The sequence below is a fragment of the Vicugna pacos genome, chromosome 25, assembly GCF_048564905.1.
Source record: "Vicugna pacos chromosome 25, VicPac4, whole genome shotgun sequence".
Classification (NCBI taxonomy): Eukaryota; Metazoa; Chordata; class Mammalia; order Artiodactyla; family Camelidae; genus Vicugna; species Vicugna pacos.
The window spans coordinates 2,384,838-2,406,930 of NC_133011.1; the positions used below are offsets into that span (position 1 = coordinate 2,384,838).

The 22,093-nt window shown below is 35.6% G+C and overlaps 1 protein-coding gene across 1 annotated transcript in view; it reads left to right on the top strand.

The window, feature by feature from the left end:
* The window catches only part of NECAB1 (N-terminal EF-hand calcium binding protein 1), a 236,257-nt gene that overhangs the window by 99,250 nt on the left and 114,914 nt on the right, over positions 1-22,093 (top strand). Inside the window, exons 4-5 of the mRNA XM_006209700.4 lie at positions 8,070-8,095; positions 21,844-21,941. Coding sequence (XP_006209762.1) covers positions 8,070-8,095; positions 21,844-21,941 — 124 coding nt within the window. The remainder of the gene's footprint in view (positions 1-8,069; positions 8,096-21,843; positions 21,942-22,093) is intronic.

Consider the following 22,093-nt stretch of genomic DNA (forward strand, 5'->3'; position numbering starts at 1 on the left):
AACACACAGATGGCTCAACACAAGCAAATCAATCAACGTGATACACTGCATCAACAAGAGAAAGGACAAAAATCATATGATCATTTCGATAGATGCAGAAAAAGCATTTGATAAAATTCAACACCCAGTTATGATAAAAATTCTTACCAAAGGGGATACAGAGGGAACATATCTCAACACAATAAAAACTATTTATGACAAGCCTACAGCTAGCATAATACTCAATGGTGAAAAGCTGAAAACCTTCCCCCTAAAATCTGGAACAAGACAAGGATGCCCACTCTCACCACTCCTATTCCATATAGTATTGGAAGTCCTAGCCATAGCAATTAGACAGGAAAAAGAAATAAGATGGATCCAAATTGGAAGAGAAGTAAAATTGCCATTATATGCAGATGACATGATACTATATGTAGAAAATCCTAAAGGCTCCACACAAAAACTACTAGAACTAATAAAAGAATTTGGCAAGGTAACAAGATACAAGATTAACCTACAGAAATCAGTGGCATTTCTTAACACTAACAATGAAGTATCAGAAAAAGAGAATAAAGAAACAATCCCATTTAAAATTACATAAAAAAAATACTTAGGAATAAATCTGACCAAGGAAGTGAAAGACTTATACATGGAGAACTACAAAACATTGATTAAGGAAATTAAAGATAACTTAAATAAATGTAAAGATATCCCATATTCTTGGATTGGAAGAATTAATATTGTTAAAATGGCCATACCACCCAAAGCAATCTACAGATTTAATGCAATCCCTATCAAATTACCCAGGACATTTTTCACAGAACTAGAACAAATAATCCTAAAATTTATATGGAATCACAAAGACCCAGAACTGCCAAAGTATTACTGAAGAAAAAGAAAGAGGCTGGAGGAATAACCCTCCCAGACTTTGGACAATACTACAGAGCTGCAGTAACCAAAACAGCATGGTATTGTTACAGAAACAGATATATGAATCAATGGAACAGAATAGAGAGCCAGAAATAAACCCACAAACTTTTGGTCAATTAATCTTTGACAAAAGAGGCAAGAATATACAATGGAGTAAAGACAGTCTCTTTAGCAAGTGGTGATGGGAAACCTGGACAGCTGCACATAAATCAATGAAGTTAGAACACTCCCTCACATCATACACAAAAATAAACTCAAAATGGCTTAAAGACTTAAACATAAAACAAGACACCATAAACCTCTTAGAAGAAAACAGGCAAAATATTATCCAACATAAATCTCAAAAATGTTCTCCTAGAGCAGTCTACCTAAGCAATAGAAACAAAAGCAAAAATAAACAAATGAGACCTAATTAAACTTACAAGCTTTTGCACAGCAAAGGAAACCATAAGCAAAACAAAAGGATAACCTATGGAATGGGAGGAAATATTTGCAAATGATGAGACTGATAAGGTCTTTATCACTGGAATATATAAAGAGCTTGTACAACTTAATAAGTGAAAAATACAAACTACCCAATCCAAAAATGAGCAGAAGACCTAAACAAGTAGTTCACCAGTGAAGACATACAAATGACCAATAGTCACTTGAAAAAATGCTCAATATTATTAATTATCAGAGAAATGCAAATCAGAACTACAGTGAGGTATCACCTCACACCAGTCAGAATGGCCGTCATTCAAAAATCCACAAGTGACAAATGCTGGAGAGGCTGTAGAGAAAAGGGAACCCTCCTTCACTGTTGGTGGGAAAGCAGTTTGGTACAGCCACTGTGGAAAACAGTATGGAGATTCCTCAAAAGACTAGGAATAGACTTACCATATGACCCAGGGATCCTGCTCCTGGGCATATAACCAGAGGGAACCTTAATTCAAAAAGACACCTGCACCCCAGTGTTCATTGCAGAACTATTTACAATAGCCAAGACATGGAAACAACCTAGGTGTCCATCAACAGATGACTGGATAAAGAAGAAGTGGTATATTTATACAATGGAATACTACTCAGCCATAAAAATGACAACATAATGCTATTTGCAGCAACATGGATGTCCCTGGAGAATGTTATTCTAAGTGAAGTAAGCAAAAGAGAGAAAGAAAAATACAATAGGATATTGATGTCACTTATATGCAGGATCTGGAAAACAAAAAAGACAAATGAATTAATTTACAAAACAGAAACAAACTTAGACTCACAGACATAGAAAGCAAACTTATGGTTATTAAGGGGGGAAGGAAGTGGGAAGGGATAAATAAGGAGTTTGAGATTTGCAGATAATAACTTACATATATGAATATTTATATAAAACAGATAAACAAGTTTATAATGTATAGCACAGGGAACCATATTCAATATCTTCTAGTAACTTTTGGTGAAAAAGAATAGGAAAATGAATATATTTATGTTCCTATATGACTGAAATATTGTGCTGTACACTAGAAATTGACCCAACATTGTAAACTGACTGTACTTCAATAAAAACATATTAAATAAAAAAGCAATAAAATAAAACAGTGATTGTATCAAATGACAGGAGTGACATTATATAATGATCAAGTGAACAATCAAAGAAGAAGGTACAATAATTGTAAATATATATGCTCTCAACATAGGAGCATCTATCTGCCTAGAAAAGATTATCCAACATACAGAGAGAAATTGTCATTAATAAAATGATAATACATCCTTAATACCCCTCTTAGGATAATGGACAGATCACCCAGACAGGAAATCAATAAGGAAACACTGGCTGTAAATGACACTTTAGACCAAATATTATGTATATAACATTTCACCCCAAAATGGCAGAATACACTTTCTTTTTTTTTTAACATTTTTTATTGATTTATAATCATTTTACAATGTTGTATCAAATTCCAGTGTTCAGCACAATTTTTCAGTCATTCATGGACATATACACACTCATTGTCACATTTTTTTCTCTGTGAGTTATCATAACATTTTGTGTATATTTCCCTGTGCTATACAGTGTGATCTTGTTTATCTATTCTACAATTTTGAAATCCCAGTCTATCTCTTCCCACCCTCCACCCCCCTGGCAACCACAAGTCTGTATTCTCTGTCTGTGAGTCTATTTCTATCCTGTATTTATGCTTTGCTTTTGTTTGTTTGTTTGTTTGTTTTTGTTTTTGTTTTTGTTTTTGTTTTTTAGATTCCATATATGAGCGATCTCATATGGTATTTTTCTTTCTCTTTCTGGCTTACTTCACTTAGAATGACATTCTCCGGGAGCATCCATGTTGCTGCCAGTGGCATTATGTTGTTGATTTTTATGGCTGAGTAGTATTCCATTGTATAAATATACCACCTCTTCTTTATCCAGTCACCTATTGATGGACATTTAGGCTGTTTCCATGTCTTGGCTATTGTAAATAGTGCTGCTATGAACATTGGGGTGCAGGTGTCATCCTGAAGTAGGGTTCCTTCTGGATACAAACCCAGGAGTGGGATTCCTGGGTCATATTGTAAGTCTATTCTTTTCAGGTGCATATGGAACATTCTCACGTGCTTGGTCACAAAACAAGTCTCAAGACATTTAATAAAATTGAGGTCATATCAAGCATCTTTTTTGGCCACAATGCTATGAGGGTAGAAATCAACTAAAAGGGAAAAACTACAAAAAACACAAACACATGGAGGTTGAACAGTATGCTACTAAATAACCAATGGGTCACTGAAGAAATCAAAGAAGAAAGAAAAAATACCTGAAGACAGATGATTATGAAAATACTATAGTCCAAAATCTACAAGATGCAGCATAAGCAGTTCTAAGAAGGAATCTTACAGTGACACAGCTATCTCGGGCAACAAGAAAAATACAAACCAACAACCTAATCTTACACCTAAAGGAACTAGGAAAGGAAGAACAAACAAAACCTGAAGTTTGTAGAAAGAAAGAAATAAATATCAGACCAGAAATAAATGAAAAAGAGACTAAAAATAAAATAAAATAAAAGATCGATGGAACTAAGGGCTGGTTTTTTGAAAAGATTAACAAAATTGGTAAACCTTTAACAGTTGCATCAAGGAAAAAAATAGATAGGGCCTAGATCAATAAAATCAGAAATGAAAGAAGAAAAGTTAAAACCAACACCACAGGTATACAAAGGATCATAAGAGATTGCTACCAACAATTGCTAAAAAGTGGACAATCTTGAAGAAACCACAAACTGCTGGAAATTGAATCAGGAATAAAGAAAATTCCCAACAAACAAAAGTTCAGGCTTTACAGATGAATTCTGCCAAACATTTAGAGAAGAGTGAACACTTAGTCATCTCAAATATTTCCAGAAAATTGCAGAGGAAGGATCATTTCCAGACTCATTCTCTGAGACTGGCATCACTCTAATACCAAAACCCAGAAAGGTAATCACACACAAAAAAAGAAAATTGCAGGCCAGTATCAGTGATAAACATAGATGCAAAAATCCTCTACAGAATTTTAGCTACTGAATTCAGTAATAAATTTAAAGGTTCACATACCATGATCAGGGGAGACTTATCCCAGGGATGAAAGGATGGTTCAGTATCCATTAATCAATCCATGTGCTGCACTACATTAACAAATTGAAGAACAAAAATCATATGATCATCTTCATAGATGCATAAAAACCTGAAAAATTCCATTTCCACTTATGATAAAAACTCTCAGCAAAGGGGTATAGAAAATACATGCCTCAACGTAATAAAGGGCTGCGTATGACAAGCCCACAAGTGACATCATACTCAGTGGTGAAAAGCTGAAAGCATTTCCTCTAAGCTCAAGAACAAAACAAGGATGTCCACTCTTGCCACTTGTATTTAACATAATTTTGGAAGTCCTAGACATAGCAATCTCACAAGGAAAAAGAAATGAAGGAATCCAAACTGGAGGTGAAGAAGTTAAAAGGTTACTTTTGCAAATGACTTGATACTATATATAGAAAACCTTAAACATGCTACTAGAAACTACTAGAACTCATCAATGAATTTGGTAAAGTTGCAAAATACAAAATTAATATATGGAAATCTGTTTTTTCCAAAGAAGACATACTTATGGCCAACATGCATATGAAAAATGTTCAACATCATATCATCAGGGAAATGCAAATCACAACCACAATGAAATAATCACCTTACACCTATCAAAATGATTACTATCAAAAATACATATTTTACACATATACACACACACACACATATATATACATATGTATGAGTATTACTCAACCTTAAAAACAGAATGAAATCTTGCCATTGCAACAACATGGATGGACCTAGAGAGTATTATCCTAAGTGAAGTAATCTGACAGAGGAAGACAAATATAGTATGGTTTCACTGATGTGTGGAATCTAAGAAACAAAACAAATGAACAAACATAATAAAACAGAGTTACGGAAATGGAGAACAAACAGATGGTTGCCAGAGGTGGGGAGGGAGTCGGGGGGGGGGAGAGAAATAGATGAGGGAGTTTAAGAGGTACAGACCTCCAGTTGTAGAATTAATGCGTCATGGGTATGAAAGGCATAGTGTGGGGTAAATAGTCATTAAATATGTAATATCTTTGTATTGTGTCAGATCTTAACTGGATTATGGTGGTGATCATTTCAAAATTTACAGAAATACCAAATTACTATGTTGTATAACAGGAGCTAACATAGGTTTATAGGTCAGTTATGCTCCCTAAACAAAAAAGAGATCAGCTTTGTGGTTACCAGAGGTGAGGTGTGGTGGGGGAGAGGAAACTAGAGGAAGGCAGTCAAAAGGTACAAACTTTCAGTTATAAGATATGTAAGTACTAGGGATGTGATGTAATATAATTAACACTGCATATGTTATATATGAAAGTTGTTAAGAGAGTAAATTATAAGAGTTCTCATCATAAGAAAAAAATTTCTTTAATCTTGTATCAATGAGATGATGGGTATTCCCTAAACATAGTGTGATAATCATGTCTTGATGTACGTAAGTGAAATTGTACCGTGCACCTTAAACTTACACAGTGCTGCATGTCAATTATAGCTCAATAATGCTGAAAGGAAAATAAATTTTAAAAAATACATTTTTTCCAGAAAAGTAAAACATGAAAAAGCACTTCTTCTTGCCCCCCAGTGGGTGTCCTTGCACACTCCTTGAGTTGGTATGCTCCATTCTTGTCTAGAATGTAGTGGTAACTTCTAAACTGGTCTCACAACTTCTAAACTTGTCCTTTTTTCTTTTTTTTCACTCTCTTTCTGTCACATCTTAACTATGTGTCAGTGACCCTTTAAAAGTGTAAATCTAATCATATCACTCACCTTTCAACTCTTCTTTGATTCTAAATTGACAAAAGATAAAGTAGAAATTTCTCAGACGATCACATGAGGCTTTGCATTTTTTAGACTGATTTCCTCATAATGACCTATGTTCTAGCCATGGGAACTACTCAGTTTTCTGAGTAGTTTAGTAATTCAGAAATTTAGTAAAGTGTTCTTCAAACTTTAAATTTTTATTGCAAATAGTGTTTCTCTAACTGGAATTGTCTTCCTTTGTTGGCCACTTTTTACTCATATTTAACCTTTGAGGTAGTCCCCAAATTCTGTCCTCTATTACATAGCCCCTGATCATTTTTGCCAGTTAACGATTTCCCCCCTTACTGATCATTTCAAAATGTATAGAAATATCAAATTTCAATATTTTACATTTCATGGATTTATTGCAGGAGTCTACCTCTAAACTGAGCTGCTAGAAACTAGTGATCTGACATGTTCATCTCAGTATCTATGGCAACCAAATTATCTGTGGTGGTTAGAACAATGCCTGGAACATAACAGTATAAGTTTGTGCAATAAATAAATGAATGGGCCCATACCAAAACTATTACAGAAGATGCTACATATTCTATCTGATGGCAAATAATTACTTTACAAAAAATTTTACTGTAGTATAGAGATATCATTTACCCAAGATCAAATATTCAGCATCTTGGGATAAAATCCTGAATTTAATATTACATAATAAATTTGATGATGGAATTGGTAAAAAGACCTGGTGTTTGACATGCTTACGCCGGTGTCCCTCCTGTGTACCAACCCTGACTGTTACTTAAAGGAGGACTGAATTATGAAGTTTATTTACACTGAGTTTTGACATATCCCATCTGTATGTAGCCAACTGATGTTTGCAGTTGATTTTCAGTAGTGTTCATCATATTCAAGAAAGAGGTTTACTTGTATTCCTGTTTCATTTAAACTTGTAAAAATAAGAATGAATGTTGACTTTTTATTAAATTCTCATTTAATGTTTGTTAATATGATGGGTTTTTTTTCCTTTACTATGATGTAGTGTTATATTGATTTATTGCCTGATATTGGACCATCCTTGAATTCCTGTACCATGTTTTCCATGGTCAAGGCATTATTTTCCTGATAGTAATGTTTTATATATCTGCAGACAGTTCACCTGGCTCTTTTGCAGTTATCTTCATAAGAGTAATGGGTTTCTGTTGTTTACATGTAAATATTAAGCAATGTAATTCTTCATTATATTTTAGAAAACATTGGAAATAAGCACTGAATCAAACTTAACCCATAAGTTGAATTTAAATATGAAAGTTCTAACAGTTCAAACAAGTCAGGAATATGATGGCTAACATTTATTAAGTGCTAAATTGTGCTAAGTTTCTTTTTTAACTGCTTTATATTTATTAACCTATTTAAATCCTGTGACATTCCTATGAAACACAAATTATTATCCCCATTTTGGGACTGGGTAACTGAGACACATAGACACAAAGTACTCAGGGCCACGTAGATGGGAAATAGTAGAGTAAGGATTTGAACTCAAGCATTCTGGCTCTACATTCTTTAAAATTATGCAGTATTCCCCTAGTGTGACCCTGGGGGAGACACAAATTCCAAGAATTATTTGTTCAAAGACAAAATCTGACAATCATTGTTAATATGTGACTGACTATTTAAACAATGTAGAATTTATAAGAGAAATACCATAGCTATATATCATCTATTAATATAACAATGTAGATTGGGGAATAACTGTATTTAACTATTTAAAAACCTAAATATTATCAAAGTAATACTCCTTTTTTTTTATCTTTCAGCAATCTTGATACAGAAGAACTATGTGGTAAGTTTCTTTAAGGCTTATCAAACCCGTCACTTTAGAACAACAAAGAACACTGTCTTACATACTTCTGCATACCCTGAAATTTATGTCATAGACTAAGAGTTCTGGAATAAAGTAAAAGATATGAGATCTGGAGGAATTTGTCTTTATCCACGGGTTTGCCCAAGCATATATTTCACTAAGGAAAGAGTTGGGCCTTACTAATTTATTCAAAAGAGGATAATTGTTACTGCAATTAGTATAGTCAGTTTCACAAGAACAAATCTCCACCAGCTTGAATATATTTTTAAATTGGTGCTTAATACAACTTCATTATTCCCTTCAAATACATTGTGCAGAGCCTTTTGTTATGGTTTTACAAAGATGACCCCTTGACATGTAAAAACAACTTTGTCCCATACCTTCTTAAACCATTCTGGAATGTCATTTGCAAAACAAGTGATTCGATAGGAAGAGATGTCTTAACAAATTCCTGATTTAGTGGCCTCTTTATTTACTTGCTTCATGTTTTATGGGTGGAAACAAAAGCCATAGGCTGGAAATATAAAAAGGCAAATATTTTTGAGATTTATTCTTTGTTATGTAAAATTTGTTTTCTGTAATAATAGAATTAGATTAGGAAACTTCTCTGTATTTACTAAGAGAGCTTTGACTAGAATTTCCCCCCATAGTTTTAGTTAGGAACTAGACAGGGGGTTTTAATTCATTTGTCCAGTAATTACTCCCAGTGTGTGTTCAAATCCTCCCCCTTCTGTTCAAGGATATGCATTTTAACTTCTAGGGTGGTTTCATTTCTTATTATTTTGTGAATATAAAGTAAATATATTCTAATCAAAGTGAATTCTAATCAAAATCAAAAGCTTCAGTTCTAACAAGTAAAATGTGTCTACTCACATCCAGCGCCAATCCCCCCTTGTGCCTGGTGAGGCAGGGCGGTGTTTGATTGGCATAGAAAATGGATTTCATGTGCTGTTTCATAGATGTCAATTAAAAAGGTCCAGGTTCCTAAAACTTTCATTCTGTTGTTTTTACTAAGTTGACCAAATTGTGGAATTATAGAATTCACAATCTATTAAAATAAAGTATAGATATTTATTATTTTAGTTTTGAAAGTAATATTTAGCTATTTTTAAAAATTTAGCATCGCAGAATTATGTAAGTGTGTAAGAGTCAAAGTAAGTGTATAATTGATGTAAGTGTATAAGTGTCAAAGTCTCTGTCACGCACCTCTTTTTCCCGATAGTGATCTCCACTGCTAACCGCTTAGAGTGTATCGTTCCAGACATTTTTATGCATATATTGACATTAATACATGTGTGTATATATTTTTTCCAACAGTGAGATCTTACTATGTGATCAGTACAGGTGCACACTTTTCTACCTCATTTGATTAAAAAGGCTGCATAGCACCCCATTTACCTTAACTTTTTCTATCCAGCCCTTTTAGTGGGTTTTCTGGTTGTTTCCAGCTGTCCACTGGGACAACAGCCCTGAAGTAAATATCCACGTGTATTCTCTTTCCACTCTTGTACAGGTAGTTGTGTATGTAGTTACTCAGTCAGAAGTTCTTCCAATGTGCACGCCCACCAGTAGTGTACAGACAAGTCAACATTCACTTTCATAAATAGCTTTTAGGCTGTAACTTATTCCTATCAGTCGATGCATACCTTGATTTTAATTAGGTAATTGTGTCTGAACTCTAGCATGAGTCTCTGGTTTTCTGTTTGTACCATCTTTTAGCTGTGATCTAAAATCTACTGGGAGAAAAATTATTACTTTCCTGATCTTACCCAGCTTCTAACTGTTTTTAAACTCTTACTCATATTTACTGAACTATTTTGCAAACCTTGAGGTTGGGAGTTGAGTATTTTGAGATATTTATAGATGGGTGATGAATAATTGCAAAGAACATTCAAGTAGCTAGAGTGCTTGATCTGAAAGCATATCTATTAGAAAGCCTCATGAGCAAGGTTGAATACATTCAATGGTCTTAAGTTTTCATCTAGTTAGTTTTTGCCTAACAAGTGTTAAATTATTTTAAAAGTTATATGAAGTCTATAAATAAGATCTGTAAAACTGAAGGTACAGGAAACTCCCATAAAAACTACAGAAGCCTCATATGGCATGTTCCGTTAAGTAGCTATGCCCAAGGAACCCAGTCAGACTGCAGAGAAGCTTGCATTGCCAGAGCCTGGGCAGTGCTGAAGGTCCTGCCAGCTGTCTAGGTGCTAGAAAAACAAGAAGTCTCTACTTCAGGCTGTTAGAACTGTGGCTATTTGGCACATTTAGAAAATCACCAAAACCAGCTGTAGAACAGTTTGAGTGACATTGATCTCTATTCTTTCAAAATAACTCATTCTCAGATTTCCAACTCATGCCTTTGTTCAGAGGCATCTCACCCCTTTGTCTGTCTTTCTCTTTCTCTCTCTGCCATCTCAGTTATTTTCTCTCCTGCCTGGTGTTACTACTTGGGAAGTTACTGCAAGGTACACACTGTGAGTCTCGTCTAAACTCATGAACATGTTTTGTGAGATCAGTTCCCAGTGTGGCCTTTGTGGCAGCTGTAACTTCTCTGGTTCTGACTTGGAATTCTTGGGTCACACCTGAAAACTCAACAACCGGACGACTGAGATGCAAGATAGAAAAATCTCTGTAATTGGGTGATGTAACACCACTAATGAAGTACAGTAGGCACGGGAGGAACTAGCCTTTGGTTAGCATTTTAATAGACACAATGTTGTGTTAATATCCATGAGGAGATAATCTGCTTTCTGACAGGTAATTTATGAAATACATTTGTTTATAACTCTTGCTCTATTCTTTCATCATACTCATTGTCCAGATTTACTTTTCAAAAATTCTTCAGTTAAACTGAGGAGAATTTGTTTTTACACATTTCCATATGTGCTATAAATTCTGTTTTGCTCTTGCCCATGGAACCCTACTGGTTTGCAAATTGGCCATTGTATACAGAGGGCACAGGGAGACCGAAGAAAGAGGCAGACCACTCCAAGTTGGTAGGTGCCAGGTTCAATAGACACAGGAAGTTACATATAAGGCTTGTCTTGGGCAGCTGGAAAAGAAATAGATCTCTGCACCCTCCCGCCAGAATCTTAAAAGTTTATAAAGAAGCCTTAACTAGATTTAGTCATGTACACCATCCAAACTGCTTTCTCAAGGAAGTGTCCTTGAAAATGGCCCCCACTGTGGGAGTGATGGGGAACACATACATTCCAAGGACAGGAGAAGGAATGAGGATCTTCCAATTGCCCAGGTATTAGCTTACAGGTCAACCAGTAGTCACGTCTTCTACATGACCTTCTCCACACTGACGTACATCTTTCAATAAAAGTAAGTCTTTTCTCCTAGAAGTTCTCCTAGTTACAAAAGACAAGAGTTTGAAGGATAAATATTTGTTCTGAATCTTTCTTTCCCTAATGCCAAACACATTTGCCCAGCTCACTTTGGTACCATTTTAAAAATAAGGAACATGAGTCATAATAACAGGAATAAAACATTAGTCAAAGCTCAGCCACTCCCAAAGCCATCACTGACTTTCCTTCACTGGTTGCCATATCTTGGGGTATGAAAATATACTGCTGAAACTTCAGGGTCCTACCCATTTCCGCCTCAAGCTTTGGTATGACCTGTGGTCCTTGTTCTGTGACTCAATTGCTCCTGGCAGTTAAAACTAGCTACTCTTGTCTCTCCTGTTGATGGTTGCACCAACACTCCCCAAACCTTCCTCAGTGTATTCAGATAACTATTATAATAGAAAAAATTTGAGGTTGTCATTCTTCTTTTCAGAATTGTTCCATGGCTTCCCATCGCCCATAGTGGTTCTCAAATTTAATCTGCCTCATAATCTCTAGTGAGCCTGTAAAACATGATGAAGCTTGGGCCTCAACACAAAGATTCCAATTTAATAGATGAGACCTTGGTCAAAATATTCATTTCTAACAAGTACTCTAGAGCAGTGCTTCTCAAACTTATACGTGCCTACAGCTCACCTGGGGGCTTGTTAAAATGCAGATTCTGCCTCAGGAGGATGAGGTCAGCTTGAGATGCTGCATTCTAACAAGTTCCCAGGTGATGCTGATGCTGCTGGTCCACAGGCCACAGTTTGAGCAGTGAGGCTGCGGGGAATTCTCTAGAGGATCCGATGCCGATGGTCAAAAACACCGACCTAGACTTAAGGATAAAGTTTAGAGCACCTAGTAGGGAACATTTCCAGCACATTCAGCCTCCTGTCTCATCACTGGTGTGCAGCATTCTGCTTCTTTGCTGTCTCTAATCTTTATATATCTCCCAGGTCTATCCTTTATGTCCCACCCAGCAATGCTAAACTACCCACACTCCTGCAGACGTGACTTCCATGCCTTTGTTTACCCTCCCTCTGATTGTCCAGTGGACTCCTGTTTACTGTTAATGCAGGCCTCACTGGTGTCTCCTCCATGAAGCGCTCTCTGACTCCCGCCAGGTGGGTGTGGGCAGTCTTTGCCCTGTACTGAGATTGCACCTTGTACCCGGCTCTCGAGCCATTGTCTTGGACAACGATCATGTGTATAGCAGTTGTTTTTTTTTTTCTTTTTTGAATGTTTATTTCCTCTACTTGATTGTAGGCTCCTTAAAATAGAGGCTCTGTCTTTTCATCTTTGTGTTCCAAGTTCCTAGTATAGCACTTTGCACATAGACGGCATTAAATGCATGTGTTAAGTGGTGGGATGAGAAAATGAACCCTCAGCATGACCAAGTGGAGAGAATGATCTCCTTTTTGTCTCCATAAATGTCTCTGACTTTTTCATCTAAATTCCCTCTTTTCAGTTCATTGGAGCCCTATACATGTCTGTCAGTGTGTAAATTATACAATACTTTGAATGATGCTTCACTGCACCACCTCAAAATGACCCTTACAGTTAGATTCACAACTTCAGCTCCTGCCAGAGCTTGAATGTTGTAATTCTCTCTTCTCAGAGTTATTTCCTTTGTGATCTAGTATACTGCTTGGGGAGTGGTTGTTTTTTCCTGACTGCTTGGACAGATGGGAGGAAAGAAGGAAGGAAGGCGGGAAGGCAGGCAGGCAGGCAGGCTAGATCGGTGTCCCCTCCAAAGCCTCTGACCGTTGTCTTCTCTTGTGCTTTATCAACACGTGCCTGCGTGCGTTTGATTTCAGAGTGGAAAGACAACTTACACTCTTTCCAGGGACCTTCACTGATTAAGCCAAATAGCTTCTATATGAGTTGAAATACTTATTTTATCTATGTTTTTATTTGAAGCGTACTTGATTTACAATATTGTGTTAGTTTTAGGTGCTGATTAGCATACTGATTCAGTATTTTTGCAGATTATATTACATTATAGGTCATTACAAGATAATGGGTATAATTCCTGGTGCTGTACCGTGTATCCTTGTTGCTTGTCTATTTTACATACAGGAGTTTGTATCTGATTAATCCCATAACCCTAATTTGTCCCTCCCCCTTCTCTCTCCTCTTTGGTAACCACAAGTTTTTTCTATGTCTGTGAGTCTGTTTCTGTTTTACATATAGATTCATTTGTATTATTTTTTAGACTCCATATATAAGTGATACATAGTTTTTTTCTTTCTCTGACTTATTTTACTAAGCACAATATTCTCTAGGTCCATCCACATTGCTGCAAGTGGCAATATTTCACTCTTTTCTACGTCTGAGTAATGTACCACTGTGTATGTGTATACCACATCTTCTTAAGCCAGTTGTCTGTTGATAGGCACTTGAATTGCTTCCATGGCTTGACTGTTGGAAATAGTGCTGCCATGAACACTGAGGTCTGTGTATCTCTTTGAATTAGCATTTTTGTTTTTTCTGAATGTATATCTGGGAGTAGAATTACTGGATCATATGATAGTTCTATTTTTAGTTTTTAAGGCGTCTTCATACTGTTTTTCCTAACGGCCGCACCAATTTACATTCCTGCCTACAGTGTACATTGGTTCTCTTTTTCCATATCCTCTCCAACATTAGCTACTGGAGACTTATTGGTGATAGATATTCTGACAGGTAGGAGGTGATACCTCATTGTGGTTTTGATTTGCATTTCTCTAATAATAGTGATGTTGAGCATCTTTTCATGTTATCTGTTATATCTTTGGAAAAATGTTTATTCAAGTCTTCTGCCCATTTTTTGATTGGATTTTTTTTTATACTGAGTTGTATGAGCTGTTTATCTATTAACCCCGTGTCAGTTGCATCATTTATATATTTTCTCCCATTGTCTTGCTTTTGTTGATGATTTCCTTTGCTGTGTAAAATATTTTAACTTTAATTATGTTTCATTGTTTTATTTTCACTTTTACTTCTTTTGCCTCAGGAAACGGAACCAAGAAAATAGTGCTATAATTTATGTCAAAGACTGTTTTGCCTATGTTCTTTTCTAGGAGTTTTATGGTTTCATCTCTTACATTTAGGTCTTTAAACCATTTGAGTTTAGTTTTGTATATGGTGTGAAGAAATGTTCTAATTTCATTGTTTCACATGTCTGGTTTTACCAGTACCGTTTGTTGAATATACTGTTTTCCCTCCATTGTATATTCTTGCCTCCTTTTTTATAGATTAATTAACCATAGTTGCATAAGTTTATTTCTGGGCTCTCTGCTCAGTTCCTTTGATGTGTGTCTTTGTTTTTGTGCCAGCACCACACTGTTTTGGTTATTGATACTGGAGCTTTGTAGTATACTCTGAAGGCTGGAAGGTTTATATCATCAGATTTATTCTTTTTCTCAAGATCATCTGGGCAATTTGGGCTGCTTTGTGGTTCCATAAATATTAGGGTTATTTGTTCTAGTTCTATGAAAAATGCCCTGGGCATTTTGATAGGGAACGCATTAAATCCAGAGATTGTTTTGGGTAGTATGGTCATTTTAACAATATTAATTCTAATCCCAGAACGTCAGATACATTTCTATGTTTTTGAATCGTCTTCAGTTTCCTTCATGAATGTTTTATAGTCCTCAGCATATAAGTCTTTCACCTCCTTGATCAGATTTATTCCCAGAGTTTTTTTTTTTTTGGATACAATTTAAAATGAGAATTTATTTATTTTCACTTTCTGATAGTTCACTGTTAGTGTATAGAAACACAGCAGATTTCTGTATGTTAACTTTGTATTCTGCCACCTTGCTGAGTTCGTTGTTTAGTTTGAATAGCTTTTTTGTGGAGACTTTAGGGTTCTCTATATAGGGTATCATGTCCTCTGCAGATAGTGACAGTTTTACCTCTTCCCTTTCAATCTGAATGTCTCTTATTTCTTTTTCCTTTCTGATTGTGGTAGCTAGGATTTCCAGTACTATGTTACAGAAGCAGTGAGAGTGGACATCCTTGTATTGTTCCTGAACTTAGTTAGAAAGGCTTTCATTTTTCACCATTGAGTATTAGCCTGGCTGTGGGTTTGTGATAAATGACCTTTATTATGCTGAGATATGTTCCCTCTGTACTTGCTTTGATGAGAGTTTTTGTTATGAATGGGTTTTGAATTTTACCAAATTCTTTTTCTGTGTCTCTTGAGATGATCATGTGGTTTTTGTTTTTTCTTTTGTGAATGTGGTGTACCACATTGATTGATTTGCAGATGTTGAACCATCCCTGTGACACTAGAATGAATCCAACTTGATCATGGTGTTTGATCCTTTTCCTGTATTGTTGGATTTGGTTTGCTAATATTTTGTTGATGATATTTGCATCTACATTTATCAAAGATACTAGCCTGCTATTTTCTTTTTTTGTGACTCTTTATCTGGTTTTGCTATCGGGTTAATGGTGGCCTTATAAAATGAACTTGGGAATATTCATTCCTCTTCAGTTGTTTGGAACAGTTTGAGAAGTATAGGTGTAAGTTCTCCTTTATGCATTTGGTAGAATTCCCCCAGTGATGCCATCCAATCCTAGACTTTTGTTTGCTGGGAGTTTTGTTTGTTTTTTAATTACAGATTCTGTTGCACTTCTAGTGATTGGTCTGTTCAACAGTCTGTATCTTCTTGACTTGGCCTTTGCAGGCAGCATGTTTCTAGAAATTTGTTCATTTCTTCTAGGTTGTTCAATTTTTTTCCTATGTAAATTGTTCATAGTATTCTCTTGTGATTTTTTTGCATCTCTAGGTTATTGGTGGTTACTTTTTCTCTTTTATTTATTGTTTTGTTTATTTGGATCCTTTCTCTTTTCTTCTTGGTGGGGCTGGCTAAAGATTTATCATTTTCATTTATCTTTTCAAGCATCAGCTCTTGGTTTCATTGATTTTTTTTTTTACCTCTATCTTGTTTATTTCCTCTGCGATCTTTATCATTTCCTTCCTTCTGCTGACTTTAGGCTTTGTTTTTTCTTTTTCTAATTCTTTTAGGTAGTAGGTTAGAATGTTTATTTGAGATTTTTCTTGTTTCTTGGGACAGGCCTATATTGCTATGAGCTTCCCTCTTAGAACTGTCTTAGTTGAATCCCTTAGATTTTGGAAATGTGTGTTTTCATTTTTAATTTGCTTTGAGGTATTTTCTGATTTCCTCTTTGATTTAATAGTTGACCCATTGGTTTTTTAGTGGCATATTGTTTAGTCTCTACATGTTTGTTCTTTTCCTGTTTTTCTTTCTGTAGTTGGATTTCTAGTTTCATACTGTTGTGGTTGGAAAAGATGCTTGATATAACTTGTTTTCCTCTTAGATTTGTTGAGGTTTGTTTTGTGACCTACTATGTGATCTGTCCTAGAGAATGCACCATGCACACTTGAAAAGAATATATATTCTGCTTTTTTGGATGTAGTGTCCTGTCGATATCAATTAAGTTCAGTTGGTCTATTGTGTCATTTAGGACCTCTGCTGCCTTATTGATTTTCTGTCTGGATGATTGGTCAATTGATGTCAGTGGGATGTTGAATTCTCCATGTAATATCGTATTATTGTCAATTTCTCCCTTTGTTAGGATTTGCTTTATGTATTTAGGTGCTCTTGCATTGGGTGTATATATGCTAATAAGTGTCATATCCTCCTCTTGTGTTGATCCCTTTATATATATAGTGCCTTTCTTTGTCTTTTGTAATAGTCTTTGTTTTAAAGTTTATTTTGTCTGATATGAGTGAGTATTGCTGCCCCTGCTTTCTTGTTATTTTCACACCTTTTTCCATCCTCTCACTTTGAATCTGTTTGTATTTTGCCCTGAAGTGAGTCTCTTGTAGGCAGTATATTGAAGAGTCTGGTTTTTTATTCGGATAACCACTCTGTGTCTTTTGACTGGATCATTTAGTCCATTGATATTTAAGGTAATTCATGATAGGTATGTACTTATTGCCATTTTATTCCTTTTCTTCTAGTTGTTTTTGTAGTTCTTCTTTGTTAATTTCTTTTTGAGTTTTCCATTGTGGTTTAATGATTTTCTTTTGTAGTATACTTGAGTTCCTTTCTTTTTCTTTTTTTCTTTTGTGTTTGTGTTTGTGTGTGTGTGTGTGTGTGTGTACCTATTGTGGGTTATCATGTGTTCATATATGTTGACCTATAATTAACCTAGTTGCTTTAAAGTGATAATCAGTTAAGTTCAAACACATTCTAAAAATCTACATTTTTACTCCCTTCCCCACATTTTATGTTTTTGATGTCATATTTTGCCTTTATGCATATCCCTTTAGTGTTTATTGTAGTTATAATTGCTTTTACAATTTTTTTTTAATCTTCGTACTGGCTTATTTAAGTGATCTTCAGTCCTTACTACGTATTTGCCTTTCCTATTGGGATTTTTCTTTCCTATAGATTCTTTCTTTTCCATTTAGAGAAGCCTCTTCAACATTTCTTTTATAGTAGATTCAGAATTGCTGAATTTTTTTCAAGTTTTTGCTTGTCTGAGAAATTCTTCCTCTCTGCTTCTAAATGGTAATCTTGCTGGGTAGAGTATCCTAGGTTGCAGGTTTTTCCCTTTCAAGACTTTGAAAGTATTTTGCCACTTCCTTCTGGCCTGCAAATTTTCTACAAAGAAGTCAGCTGTAAGCCTTATGGGGGTTCCCTTGTAATTGACTCTTTGCTTTTCTCTAGCTACCTTTAGAATTCTCTCTTTAACTTTTGCCATTTTAATTATGATGTCTTGGTGTGGCCTTGGTGTGATCTTTGTGTTCATCTTATTTGGGATCTTCTGTGTTTCCTGTACCTGGATATCTGTTTCCTTCTTTAGTTTTGGGAAGTTTTCAGCCATGATTTCTTCAAATACATTTTTGATCCCCTTTTCTCTCTCTTCTTCTGGAACCCCTATTATGCATATGTTGGAACATTTTATATTATCCCATAGGTCTCATACATTGCTTTCATTTTTTTTCCCTTTGTCATGTCATTTATATTCTGTCTGCTCTTCTTGTTGGGTGATTTCCATTATTCTATCTTACAGACATTTACAAGTATTTCTGTGTCATTTAGTCAACTATTCATTACTTCTAGAATGTTTTTAATCTCAGAAATTGAATTGTGTATTTTTGGTTGTGTCGTCTTTATAGTTTCTGGTTCTAGTTTAAAATGATGTGTGTTTACTCTTAATACTTTTTCTTTATTCAGTTAGCTTTTTTACTACCAACTTTTTGAACTAAGTGTCTGGTAGACTGATGATCTCTGTCTCATTATTTATTATTTAAGGATTTTCTCTTTCTCTTTTAATTGGGAGTAGTTCCTCTACCTTTTCATTTTATTTAACTTTCTCTGTCTCTATGAATTTAGGAGAAACAGTTATGTATTGTGGTCTTGAAAGGGCATTTTTAGTGGCAAGATGCCTGTGTAGACTGTTTGTGTCCAATGTCTTTGGTGCAAGGGCTGATTTTGATTTGGATGCCAGCCATGTCTTTCCTCAGGGTGTGCTGGCAGCTACCACCTTGATAGTGGGTGTTGTTGGTGTTGGAGTATCTAAAGCCTGTGCAGGGTGTAGGGTAGGACTTCCTCTAGATTCTGTGCCTGTCTTTACCCTGTCAGGAGTGGAGTTTACACCAAAGTCGCTGGAGCAGAAGCCCTGAGGGCCAGGAGCCGGCTGGTTCTTTTCCCTTTAAGTGTGTGTTCTCCCTTCTCCCTGAACTGAGGCCTTTGCTTGAAAGAAGGGGAGTGCTGAAGTAAGTGGGGCTCATGTGCTTACAGTGGTCTGATGTGCTGCCTGTATGGGAATCTGCAGCTCCCCTCATAAGCAGGCTAAGTTAAGTCTTTTTCCTCATTGTGGTTGTCCCAGTGCAAGGTTGTGGTGAGGAGTGGGTGGGACAGGAGCATCCACTAGGCTGGGACTGGGGATAGGGACATTGTGGTTGGAGGAACAGAAGCAGCTGTGTTACTGTTAAACGTCTGGGCTGCTTTGAGGGCTCTGTCCCACCTAGAGTACATCTCAGGCCTCTGGGCCACCTCTGTGCTGCTAGATTGAGACTTTTCTCAGGATCCAGCTGCCCTAGATCCTGTGCCAAGCTGTAGTATGCAGTGAGTGGTCTGGAGTATTCACCTAGCTTGGATGGGGGAGTGTTGCAAGGCAGCAGCCACTAGGGCACACCTCTCTCCACCTTGTTTGTTGGCAGCCAGTGCCTGCACACTCTTTGTGAGTGGAGTGTAGGCTTTGCCAGCCTTTCTCTCTCCTCCAGTGATTCTCCCAGTAGCTCAAGGGGCTTATCTCCTCCACATAGGACCTCAGGATGGGAGGCCCAGTCTGTGATTTGCCCCCTCACTCCCTAGGACAGAAATCTGCCTGTGCAGTCTTTCTTTTCCTCTTTTCTTCTCCCAGGGGCACAGGTCCCAAGCTGATCCTTTGTTTCCCCATCCTACCCAGCTGTATGGGAATCTTTCTTGAATCCTTGGTTGTATAGGAGTCGTTCTGCCAGTTTCCAGTCAGTTTTCCATGATAATTATTCCACATGTAGATGTGTTTTTGATGTGCTTGTGGGTGAGCTCCGTGTCCTCTTACTCCACCATCTTAATCTCCCTCCCCAAATTATTTGTTTTAAAAGATGGCTTTCTGTGTAGCACAGGGAAATATACACAAAATGTTATGATAAATCACAGAGAAAAAAATGTGACAATGAGTGTGTATATGTCCATGAATGACTGAAAAATTGTGCTGAACACTGGAATTTGACACAACACTGTAAAATGATTATGAATCAATAAAAAATGTAAAAAAAAAAGAAACAGTAATAAAATTGCTTCTGAAAATCCAAAAAAAAAAAAAAAAGATGGCTTTCCTTCTTTTTTTAATAACCATGCCTTTTCAGCACCAAATTTTTTTTTTGTTTTCACTTTAGCCTGTTTTTATTTAAAATCCCCATTGCAATCTTCCTTGAGTCTTTGTATATATTAAAATAAAAATGTGCTAACAACTTCACCTTTTGCATTTTTTATTTACACTTTTACTTGTTTCAACTTACTACAGACTCTAGTCTGATCATTTTATTTTTTGAATTTAACTATATTTCATAGGCACATTAACTGCTTCCTGGTTGATAAGGAGTTTTGTCCACAGGGACTTCATTTACTGCAAATAATTGCACAAATAAGGTCAGACATCTATATCAACACTGTCAGGAAGTCAACACTATCAAGAATTCAAATGTTATTTTGGAGCAGGTATCTGCTTTCTTGTATTCCAAGTAATCCCTTCCTGAAAGAAACTCTATATGAAATATGTACCACAATGTTTTAAAAGAAATGCATAATCAAGAATGCATTTGCTTTTTGTCAAAAACCTGTCATTTGTTTTTAATCCACGTATACACAGACTATATTTTGACAACCATAATCTAGAATTGATTTATTGTGTTTGCTTTTTTCTCAGGAGAAGCCTGCACATTGTCTAATAAATCAGTCAATGGCACTTCCCATTAATTATCAATATCAATGTGAACGAATAATTCTACTTGGAGCATCAAATAAGTTAATCAAGGAAATTTCCCTCAAACATGTCGAAATTTATTCTAGTGGTCTTGAGTGGCTTATATGTGATTATATTTATAATTCATTTTAATTCCATAGATACTTACAGCACACTAAAGAGAGACAATAATAAACTACAGTTCACTCAAAGATGAGTTTACAGGAATGGAGGGTTATTGATGTTCTAGTAACTGGAAGCTCTATGTCTTTTCAATATACAAATTTCTCTGAATTTACATGAGGCTAGATCTCTGGCATTTCAGAAAAATACAGATTTATATAAGCAAATACAAGGTTGTGCATTTCTCTCTATTATATTTCAACTTACTAGTTTGGAATCAATAAAAATTCCATACCTTTCATTTTAAGCAACATCCAATGTAGTATTTATTCCCAACCAACTGAAAAATGTGTTAAACATGCCTTTTCCTCTGCCCAGATTGTTGAAAAAAGTTAAATCATGGCAAAAGTAGTTACATGGAAGACACCATAGAAGACCATACTTGTGTTCTATTTTATTCTTAACCTTAAAGAAAGCTTACCTTTCTCAAATGTCTCCCAGAAGAAACAATAACATTTAGCTTAATTTTTCTGAAATTAGTGTCCTAGTGAAATTTATAATGATATGCTGTTGAGAAGTATTTATTGAAGCAGTCTTGTCTACAGATCCAGATTCATTTTTTCCCTTCCAGGTTTGGCTTTTTTAATGAAATTATATTGACACTTAGTTACTCTCATTTGAAATTTTTTCAATTTCATCTGTTTGTTTTACTCATTTAGTGAGTAAATCATTGGTTTCTGCTTTATCATTACCTAAATGAAAACATGTATTTATTTCAATATTTTCACTTTTCAGAATATTTTTCTCAGCATTTGGGCGAGTATGAGAATGTACTAGCAGCACTGGAGGACTTAAATCTTTCCATCCTGAAGGCAATGGGAAAAACAAAAAAAGTAAGGACATTTGATTGTTTTCTATAAAATCACTTTGAAAAATATTTTTCTTGAAAATCATACCTATTTTCTGATGTATCAGGAACTATAGATTTATTTTTATCACTGATAATTTATTTTTCTTGACATAAGTGAGCTATTTTATTTATTTG